This window comes from Leptosomus discolor, chromosome 7 (assembly GCF_034619465.1).
Source record: "Leptosomus discolor isolate bLepDis1 chromosome 7, bLepDis1.hap2, whole genome shotgun sequence".
Classification (NCBI taxonomy): Eukaryota; Metazoa; Chordata; class Aves; order Leptosomiformes; family Leptosomidae; genus Leptosomus; species Leptosomus discolor.
In genome coordinates, this window is record NC_141397.1 from 43,389,193 (window position 1) to 43,400,437 (window position 11,245).

Below are 11,245 nucleotides of genomic sequence, written 5' to 3' on the forward strand. Positions count from 1 at the left end.
CTGATTAAGAAGGGGGAAAATAACAATTACTCAAATCCTACCTTACTTTGAATAATACTGAATATTTAGTATTATTTTTTCCTGACAATTAATTTTTAAAAGGTATTGCAAAAGCAGAAAGGAAGAATAAAATAAAATTTATTTGAAAAATATGGACTTAATTCAGAGCTTGCTAAAGTCAGGGAAGGACTTCCAATGGCTTCAATGGGCTTTGGCTCAAACCCTTATAGCGCAGCAAAGAAAACAGTATAAACTGAAGTGGGGTTTATATCCCTGCTATAAATAATGTATGTAATCTCAATTACTGGAGACAGTATTTGTATATATCTAATTTATCATTATAAAAGTGAGATTATGGCAGCTTTATGTGAGACCGAGGCAAATCTGGATCATTACTGAAAACAGTTCATTTACATTACCCACTATAACTACTCAGGCACTTTCATTCTTCGTGTTTAAAATCTCAATCTTGCCCCCCTGTGGCCTGTAGGAATATAGCACACGTGAGTAGTGTAAATTCGTCGAAACTAGACTGAAAATTAAAAAGAAAGAGCACATATAATACTTTTTGTTTTGGTTTTTTTTTTTTTTCCCTTCAAATTTGAAATACAAATGTCAAATAGTCAAGGCACAAATAAAACCTGGAGGGACATTGGCTCCTCAACCTACGCTTACTATTAGCACTTGCTAAAACTCACAGCACTAAAGAAACTTGGAAGACTTTTGCATAATGTTTCACTCATTATCTCTCACTAAGGATATTTACATAGGCAACAGAATGCAGCTGTTCACGCAGGATGATACTGGCTACAGCTTTGCTCAATTACTTTAGTTTCAGTGGGCATCTCAGTTATTACTTGCAAAAATGGGCTTTGTCCAGCAGAACTACCCATAACTGCCCTCGGAGGTAAGTTTGGCGCAGTAGCTCGGGACAGAATTCTACAGCCACGATGATCTGTCCCTGTTGTCAAGTATCAAAATGAAATTTGAAAATAAAACAGCTTCAGATATCTGTACGGTCTGTAAGATAGAAATAGCCACTCTGATGTATTTGCAAAGGCTCATAAGGCTCATGCATCATCATCATCATCACCACCACCATCAAAATAGCTACCCAGGGCTCTGGATAGCAATGCAAATCCATGGCTACAGCCCATAAAAGTCAATTCCAGAGAAAATAATACTCTTTCTCATAAACAGAAGAAACTGGCAAATAAGATGCTTGCAGGTAATATGCCTGACAACAAACAATCATATTACAAATGACCACCCATTTATCAAAAGAATATCCCACTCCATCTATGTACATGGGGAAACAAAACCAACCACATGTAATATACCATTTCTTTAAAGACTAGTTGGATCATATTATAAGGTTTGTGTCACCTCTCTCACTTCAGCACTCTCTGCCTTCTCTGTGAAAAATAATTTCTCTTCAGACTAATCCATGCAGGTTTAGTAAAAAGCTTCCAACCTGGTCCATTGTGTCCCTCAGAAAAATGTTCCACAGGATTGCCAGATTCTTTCTTATCAGGAACAAGAGGACCAACCATTAATTTTAAAAAGGTCATGTCGTAAGCTGTGGATGTGTACACAGCCTGACTGGGTTCACTCTGTTTCTTCTTAGAGCGGCTGGATGCACCGTTACCAAACCTTACAGTGAAAAATACAAAAGGTATTTTTTCCAAGAAAGAATTCTTCCTTCCTAATAACTTCTTACTACTAATTTGACATATTTATTACACAGAAAGACTGATAAACTACAGCACTTTATTTTATCAATTAAATAGGCAAAGCAACAATGCAGGCTCCTAAGCTCCCCATTTGTCTTCTCTTTCCCTGAGGTGTAACCAAACTGGTTCACTCTAAGCAGCCATCTGATCCTTTTGCTCTCCTGAAACTACCAACAAAAAGGAAATTAATGCCAACTGTGGAGGTGATTTTGTATTGACACTTTTCCAACAGAATCCAGACTTAGACCACCAATATGTTTCACAGGGGACATCCACCCATCATCAGATGGTTGTAATTTTCCAACAGCAACTGTCCTGGGATACTTTCAAAATAGTAACAAATGCTAAGAAAGATTCTTTAATTCATTATCAATTTTTAGACCACTGATTCTTCAAGCTGGTGTTGTATTTTTAAGCATACCAATATAAAACATCCTAGTTAAAACTGTTGCTTCGGTACAAATAGAAACCATAAATAAAATACCATCAACATATCCAATATAAATTGTTATTATTTTATAAATTTTGTTAACCTGCTATACTTCCATCTACAGTATAGTTAATATTTCCTTTCATCCCACCAGCCAAAAGGCTAATCCTCACAGCAGCTGTTACTACTCCAGTACAGAATGAATGTGAATTTAACCTCTCCTGGATACAGCTCAATAAATTCTGTTGTTTTTCTAAGCACTTCTGTGAATTAAAATGGACGTTGGCTTCCCATCCAAACTCATGAACAGGTTTGAAGTGGCTTTTAGGCAAGTCGCCAAATAACCTCCCAATTCCCTTATAGGGTATAGCTCTTACTCCAGAGGTCTTCCAAGCAAGACTTGAAAAACATCATCTTCTCCATTTCCTCAAAATTACTTTTCATTTTCTTAGCATTACTTAAATAAATTATGCAGAAAATTACATTAAAAATAATATTAAGAGTTCATTTGCACCCTTCAATTCTCAGTGATTTCAACTTAATTGTACCAATACAAATACGAGGAGAATATGCCCTCCTGCAACCTTTCTGACAATGAGAAGGGCAGGATGTTGAAAAGCTTGAATACAAAATTCAACCCAGCACATATGTTTGGATACTGAATAATGTTGAGGAAAATAGGAATACTGTCCAGCACAATATAGATTTATTATTAGAAACAAATATATTTTTCAGCTGATGCTTAACTTCATTCAATTGAAAATCAATATATGCTATAACGTCTTCCTTTTCTCCAAGAGTTCAGTCTCCATTTTCAAAAGTAAGATAATTCAGACTTTGATTTGGCAAAGCAATGAACAACCCACTAAGCTTGAAACCAATTGGAAATCTACAGAATTTAAGCACTTCGCTTGTGTTTCCATATCTTCCCTCCTGGAAACAAAGTATTTCCTGTTTTGACAGGAAGTCATCAGCCAGCTTGCATCAATGTATGGTTTTGAACATTTTAAAATTTGAAGCACTCAGGGCCCCTGTACAGAGATTTGTCTGCTGATAATAGATTTTCTTTCAGTGTCACACACCCCTAACCAGTCTGTAAGACCGAAATTCATAATAGGTGATGCACACCAGCTAGAGAAAATAAACTTCAAGTAATAATAAACTTTCAATCCCTTGAAATAGACAAGTCAGTTATTGTTTTAATGAAATAACATGCCTGTTTCAACTGCATACCCCCTCTCATCAGCTATTAGATCTAATCTCCTGTATCTATTGGATATACTATTTAATTTTGGTTTTGTGCTTGAATACAGTAATTTATTTTCCCTCCTTTACAAAAATGTTCACGTTCCCTGAACATGAGAGGACTAAACTCATCACTGCAGCTGTTACCAGACCGAGGAAGCCGGTGCACTGTACAGGGACAGGGACTCCTCAGGTAGTACTTTCAGGCATGAATACTTGCTATGTCCTTTGGAGTTCCCCCAAATTATGGGCCAGACAGAAAATTTACCACCTAACAAGGTGGTCCTTTCAGTCACCACGCAAAGCCACATGAGGTTTTTAATTTTGTACAAATTACCATAGCATTTCTCCCTCTCAGGCAGGCTGCCCAAGAAGCAGGGCAGATAGCTGCCTACCCTGACGGCTGAGCGATCGAGGGGCATCAGACCAGGCAGCTGCTGGTTAGGTGCACCCCCCCGCCGCCGCGCACCCTGCCCCACCTCCGAGCAGCGGCAGCGTACCGGTGGTTTAGCCGCGGCAGTACGCACGGCGGCCTCAGTTCCTCTTGTTTCCTACGACTGTGCCTCCCCACTAAGCAAGGAAACCTCCCAGCCTGGAGGCCTGCTCCGCCCCCTTCCCGGCTGAGGGAGCCGACGGCCCGCCGTGCTCCCGCCGCCTCCCTCCCGCCTTCCCGCCCTGCTCCCGCTCCCGCCGTCGGCGCTGTCCTTGCTCTGGCAGGAGCAGCAGAGCGGGTTCTGGCCCTCACCTCCGCCTCAGCAGCGTTTATTAAAACACACATAATATACAAACGCACTGGGAGAGGGTCCTTGCCTTTTCCCTCGGGGAAAAGGCCCAGGGGAACACGCTCCTTCTCGACCGAGGCGAGCACACCGCCCGCGCAGCACTCTGTCCGCTCGCTGAGACGGCGGGAGACTCCATTTCCCGGCGTGCCTCGGAGGGCTATCCGGCGCGTGCGCGCGTCGGCGGGGAGGGAATCGGCGTGTGTAAGATGGTGGCGCTCAGGGCGTGGGGCTCTGCGGCGGTGCCCGTGCGGCTGTGGCGCGTGGCGCGAACGCTGTGGGGCTGTCGCGCGCTCGGGCAGGCCGCGGGAGGTACGTGAGCGGGGGCGCGGAGCGGGTCCCCGCCCGGCGTCGGCTCAGGGGCTGCGACCGCCTCTTTGGCCGCCCGCGCCCTTCGCGGTGGGCGCCCGCAGTCCCGGGGGAGGGAAGCGGGACGGGGTGGGTGTACCGGCGCGAGGGGCGGCTGCCGTGGGGCCTTGGCGGGAGGAGAGCGTGTGGCGCCACCGCGGCCGACTCCGCGCCCCCGCCGCCCTCCCCTCGCCCCGCGCAGGCGGCGTCGTCCCCGGCAGCGGCGTAGCAGCGTGTGACATCCTCCCGCAGAGGGGAACGCGGCCGGCAAGCCTTCCTTCGCGGATGAAGGGGTTCAAAGCCTGCTCTACAAGATGACTGGGCTCAACCTACAGAAGGTTTTTAGGCCGGTGAAAGCGGAGCTTAAACCGCCTAAGTACAAGCTGATGACAGAAGCTCAGCTGGAAGAGGTAGGCTGCTCTGCTTCGGTTTGAAATGAGTTTTGGGTTTAGCAAAAAGACTGTAACTGCCCGTATTTCTGCTTTTGTTAATGCTGCCGTTGAAAACATTTTGGTTTCTTTCTTTTGTTTCAGGTCACTTCCTAAAACTCAGAATCACAGAATCATTAGGTTGGAACAGACCTCTGAGATTGTAAAGTCCAACCATTGACCTAATACCACCATACCCACTAAAACATGTCCCAGAGTGCCACATCTACACATCTTTAGATACCTCCAGGGACAGTGACTCCACCACTTCCCTGGGCAGCCTGTTCCAATGTTTGCCCACTCTTTCAGTAAAGAAATTTTTCCCAATGTCCTATCTAAACCTCCCCTGGCACAACTTGAGGCCGTTTCCTTTTCTTCTGTCATTAGTTACCTGGGAGACTGACCCCCACCTCACTACAACCTCCTCTCAGGTAGCTGTAGAGAGCGATAAGGTCTCCCCTCAGCCTCCTTTTCTCCAGGCTAAACGACCCCAGTTCCCTCAGCCGCTCCTCACAAGACCTGTTCTCTAGACCCTTCACCACCTTCGTTGCCCTTCTTTGGACACGCTCCAGCACCTCAATGTCCTTCTTGCAGTGATGGGCCCAAAAACTGCACGCAGGATTCGAGGTGTGGCCTCATCAGTGCAGAGTACAAATTACTGTTTCTTCACTTCAAATAGTCAGTTTTATTTAGCCAATTTCTCTCGATTTGTGTGGAATATGGAAGGAAATTTGATGCTTTTTTTCTTGAGTGACAAGTTTCCTTTATTATCACCTTTCCTTATGTTTACTAGTTGTGTTAAATGTCTTTATTTGCTATTTAAATTATAGCCCTGAGATGCCTTTGACTTCTTTTTTTTCTCCTATTATCTGACGATGGTCCAGGATGGCAAAGGGGCCTGACTTAAGCCAGTTCTTCTGTGACCACAAACACAGCTATATATAAACTGTTGATTGTTGTTTATGCTTTGGGGGAAATTTGCTGTGGAAAAATACCTGAAATAAACTCGGTGTTTGTAGTAGTATATGTAGATTTTAGTTTTGAAACTGGCAATTTGCCCAGGTTGCAGTAGCGATATATTGTTCACATGCAATTCATCTACCTGGAGGCTGAATTAGCATCTCACTTCTCAACTGCAGAAGAAAAAAAAAAAAGATTTTAAAATTTTCTCTCTAAACGAAAATACTTGTCCCCAAATTGTATGTTAGCTTTCCAATAGGATGATTTTTTTAATCGTTAAACTTTTTTTTTTTTTTTTTTTTTTTTCAAGGCTACCAGAAAAGCCATTGAGGAAGCTAAAGAAAAACTAATCATGCCTCCTGTTTTGAATGAACGAGAGCAAATTGATGATGTCTTAGCAGAAGACAAATTCCTTGAAGGAACTGAAACTACAAAATACGTGTTTACAGATTTGACTTATTCGGTCCCACATCGTGTAAGTAACAATGTATTAATTTATTTTAAGAGCTTTTCAAAATAAGCTTTAGTTTTTAATAAAATGTAATTATAGCAGTTTGCAAACAGGCTGAGGAGTTGTAAATTCAGTCTGGTACAAGGCAGTACAAATACATACATTTCCAAATGTTTGTTTCTGACTGATAATAATAAATTACATTCCAGTGCTCAGGAGCAGGCATGGGGGCAGGAAGCTGTGGGATAGGAAGGTGATTGTTTTAAAAGCAGATGCTTGTGATGTGTGAGGAGTTCTGAGTTCTTCCATACTTCCTAGAAGCTTTCTCTGGAATTGGATTACTTAGTACTGTGTGTAGACCAAAAGGTGGAGCTACTTCATAGTTGCAAGATCTAATGGAAAGCTGAGTAAGTGCCAAATGAATTCAGGGGAAAGCTGTGAAGAAACAGTCCTCAAATAGAACTGTGGAGTATAGGGATAAAGATTTTTTTTTTTTTTTTTGTGGAAACGTCTAGGTTGTCTTAAGTAGCAGTAGTAAGAGGCTGGAAAAATTCTTAACAAATTGCTATGAGTCCAAGAATTCTCCATGGTTCAAGCATGCATATAGTCGTGATCTTGTGAAATGAACTGCCAAGTCTTCCATCTATTACTGCATCTGAGAGCTGTCTCCAGGAACTGAAGTACTCAGTGTACTGAAAACTTCCTCAGCCCAACAAACTTCCCTGTATGCCACCCTAAGTCAAATGTGCTTGTGAACAGATCCAACTATATGGCTTTGTTTGTGGCTTTTTTTGTTTTGTGCTTGCCATTACTTGATTCTAGTGCCTACGTCTGAAACAAAGTTAAAGTAGAAGACACTTGCATTCTGAATTTAGTATGCGTTAATAAATGCATAGGATCAGGCCAGCAGCAATGCTAACTCCTTTCTCAGGGTATTAGTTACCTTTCTAAATGTCACAGAGCTGTAGCTTTTAGTGTAGGCACATGCACAGTTATGTCATACAGTAAGATTAAGGTGCAAATGTAGCACTTAATTATCAGGTTCCAAGGGGGAAATGGTGAATCTAGCACATAGCAACAATCAATTAGAAACTGGTATTATTAGCGTGTGTTTAGTTATAGAAGGACTTTGCCAAATAAGGATCTTTTTTAACAACAGTTCTGGCTACGAAGAGAGCAGACTTTGGGAGACAATGGTCTTTCTTTACCTTCTTTTCAGGAACGTTTCATTGTAGTTAGAGAACCAAATGGCATATTACGCAAAGCAACCTGGGAAGAACGAGACAGAATGATACAGATATTCTTCCCAAAAGAAGGGCGCAGAGTTATTCCCCCAGTGTTATTCAAGGATGAACACCTTGTGGTAAGATCTTCCTGGATTTGAAAACTGGTAATTTTTACATAATTGTGCTCTGATAGTGAAACGGTGCTCTTTGGACAGAGTAGCTCTCCAAAAGCCAGTCTGGTTGTGTGTTTTAAACTGCTTGAATTCAGTTTTGAACAATTGCTTATCATTGTAACTTAGTTAAAATACTTACCTGGCCCTAATCTGAAACTTTATTGTAAGTCCTGGGTAGGTGTAAGTATTCTGTTGTACTAGAAATCTATGTACCTTATGTCTTGAGGAAACTGTATGCTTAATCTGTGATCTAGTGTTTCAAAACCAAAAATCAACAGACACTGTATTAACAGCAGTTACTGCACTTTTTGTCTTGTGATTAAGGGGATACTGACTGTAAGTGTTGCTCAGAACAGAGGCGTTGTGGCTGCTGTTTTGGTTTTGGGGAGTTGGAATGGTGTGGTACAGAATCTATTCCTGAAATTTAACTGTTGTTTTAGACCATGTTTCAGCAAGACCGTCATGAGGATATCCTTAACATGTGCATTGCTCAGTTTGAGCCAGATTCACCTGACTATATCAGAGTGAGTTCACTTTTCATTTTTCTAGTAAAAATATAGTATTAGTAGAAGAAACTTAGGGTTTGTTTTGTAAACGTAAGTATTAAATTAAATATAGCAACTGTAGTTGCTGTTGAATATGTTAGTCTACACTTGCCTTTAAAGTGTTTACTTCTCTTTAAGCTGTAATAATATCCCAAATCACTGAGAATGTGACTTCTGTTAGGCATTTTTTTCAAGTATCTTTTCTTCAAAGTAAAATTTCACCTCTGCTCTAGCATTTTTCTCCTGAAAAATAATTACAACTTGACAGCAGAGAAATAAGGGTTCAGAAGTTATGTCCCTCCCCAGATTTTCAGTACATAGCTAATATTTAGTGCTCTCTTAACGTAAAGATGTCTGTGCCTAAATACTGGGTTATTCCAGCGTTACCTTGAATTACAACATGTACAGAGCTTTAAGGTAGCATGGTTCAGCCTGTAGCCTACTCCTGCACTTTAGGGAGCTCTGAACACAGATAAAAAAAAACTCTGAAGTGAGAGGTAAAGGGGAGAAACTGTCATCAAGCTCCAGTTACGCTAATGAAACTGAAACCTTTTCTGGGTATAGGTTCATCATCGGACATATGATGACATTGAGAAACATGCCAAATATGATCTGCTCCGTTCAACAAGACACTTTGGAGGAATGGTATGGTATCTAGTAAACAGAAAGACGACAGATGGCTTACTAATAGATATGATCCAGAGAGACCTGTAAGTGGTGTTTGTCACTTATTAATTCTGCTTATCTAAGCAAACAGAAAACAATAAGTACCATTGTTTGAAAATAAAATCAGTATTTCTGTAATATCTATAGAAGTTTTCGTTTGTGTGAAATTTTAGGCTAGCTGTAACTAGGTGCTAAATGGAAGCACAAATGGCAGTCCATGAAGTGGCAGGGTATTAAAGTAGGTTTCTTCAGAAATTAGCCTTTTGTAGTTGCTGGGTTTTTGTTTCCCATCTGATTGTCAGTAGACTTCCCGCTCTGGGCACTACTGATCTTAACGCCTTACAATTACTGAGCTCAGTTTTGGCTTTTAAGATTGACACACTCTGGGGTTTTAGAGCAATTCTTAAGTAGCTTAGGAACAGATAGATGCACTTTCATTTTAAACGGGTGGATTTCTCTAAGATATGCTGCTAAACTTATCCAAAACTCCCTGAAGTAAACAATATTTAATGGTTCAAAATGAGCTAGAAGTTAGTACAATTAGAACTCCAAGTTGCAGTGATGGTGGCATTTGTTTCCTACTGTTGAAGTTCCAGACTTCCAACAGGTGGTCAGATCTTGCTTACAGGTGGCCAGTTTAAACCTGAGGATATGGAGAAATACAGGGATGTTCCAGTTCTGGCATCAAATTCTTAAAAGGAAAATTCAAATATCTAGACAATTTAAATTACTAGAGTTTGGAGCATCTTTACCTGCCACCTACCCACTTTTGGCTTATGCTTATGTTCATCTAACACACCTGTTCCAGGTTTAAATTCAGCTGAGGGCCAGGTGTCACAAGATTGCTACTACTGCTTCTGTAAAACATGCTGGTTATGGCAGTCAGTGTTAGAAAGCTTCTCTTTGTCAGGGTTGTTCTGCTAAATACTTGTTATTGGGAAATTAATTGTATTTACAGAGAGATTTCAGCTTTATTACTGCCAAGCAGTCCATCAGGCTTAAACTGCAGTAGGGATAAGTTTATGTACCTTACCTGCTGCACCTTGATGTTCAGGTGCTCCTGGTTTTCCTTCTCAGGGAAGGGTTGCCATTGCAAGGGATGAGGGGATGCCTGTTTAGCCGTATATTCTAATGACTGTATGCTCAATGAAAGCAGAAGTTTATGAAAGCCAGTGGTGTGCAAAGTACACCACAAAGTACACTTTCTCTGAATACTCCGAAGAGAAAGCAATTGCTCTAAATGGCCTTTTTTTGTTTAGGCTGGATGATGTTACAAGCTTAATTACACTGTATCATATGCTTCATCCTGAATGTCAATCGGCAAAAGAAGCGAAAGAAGGCAAACTTCAAGGAGTTGATCTGATCAAGGTATGCTTTTCTACTTTAACTACAGAAGAGAAAGCTTTTAAACAGTAGAAGACTATTTAGTAGTCTAATTTTCTCTGTACTTTCAGCAGAGAGTTAACCAGAACTGTTGCACACCAGGTTTTGTGTGTTTGTTTTTTTTTTTTTAAACTATAGATAGCTGCACCAGGATTTCAGTTGTAGCTGGCTGATCTAACACTGGAATGATGAAATCTCATTATGCAACTGTGCTCTTAGTTGTACATTAATCTCTCTCCTGCCATGTTTGCAGGTCTTTGTGAAAACTGAATCACAGAAAGAAGGCTATATACAACTGGCCCTCCAAGCTTACGAAGAAGCAATGGCTACTTTTACAGCTTCATGAAATCAACCTTAGTTCATTGTGTGTTTTAACTCTGTTTATAAACATTCTCTGTACCGGACTCCACAATAAATACTTGAAACAAGTGAGGGTCCTAGGAAATGTTTTCCTAAAATATTTAAGAATCACTGCAGCAGCTTGCTCTCTTGAGAAGTTCTGCAAGTGAACTTACAGCAGTCATCAAGACTGGTGGTGTGAGGTGACAACATAGCCTGAGTTTAATTCCTTTACTGTTGCATCTTGAATGTGGAGTTGCCCACAATTCACTTCACTAATACCAAAGTAAGCATTGCGTGGACACCACATCCATCCCTTAACACATATTACTGGAGTCAAAATTACTCTTTAGAAAGCTGTGTAGATACCAGTTCTACACACACTTACAGAGATGCTGCTTTTCAGAACAGATCAGCATCATTATTTGTGTAGAACAAAAATTATCATAGTGACATTAAAAAAGGGAACACTGATATTTACCAAACTCTGATATTTACCCTGTCTACAGGTTAGAGTAGAAGAGTAACTAACCTACTGA

General features: G+C 41.1%; 1 protein-coding gene across 1 annotated transcript; it reads left to right on the forward strand.

The window, feature by feature from the left end:
- The first annotated feature begins 4,396 nt into the window (after positions 1-4,396).
- MRPS22 (mitochondrial ribosomal protein S22) lies at positions 4,397-10,796 on the forward strand. The gene is made up of 8 exons (XM_086468000.1): positions 4,397-4,499; positions 4,788-4,945; positions 6,234-6,398; positions 7,594-7,737; positions 8,214-8,297; positions 8,883-9,028; positions 10,244-10,352; positions 10,621-10,796. The coding sequence occupies exons 1-8, from the start codon at positions 4,397-4,399 to the stop codon at positions 10,711-10,713; spliced, it is 1,002 nt and encodes a 333-aa protein (XP_086324126.1). The 3' UTR covers positions 10,714-10,796.
- Positions 10,797-11,245: the final 449 nt, after the last annotated feature.

Excerpts from the sequence above, each read along its gene's own strand:
- MRPS22 (XM_086468000.1), top strand. The coding sequence starts at position 4,397 with ATGGTGGCGCTCAGGGCGTGGGGCTCTGCGGCGGTGCCCGTGCGGCTG. Across the intron at positions 4,500-4,787 it reads GCTCGGGCAGGCCGCGGGAG|AGGGGAACGCGGCCGGCAAG; the intron begins GTACGTGAGCGG and ends ATCCTCCCGCAG. Across the intron at positions 8,298-8,882 it reads ATTCACCTGACTATATCAGA|GTTCATCATCGGACATATGA; the intron begins GTGAGTTCACTT and ends TTCTGGGTATAG.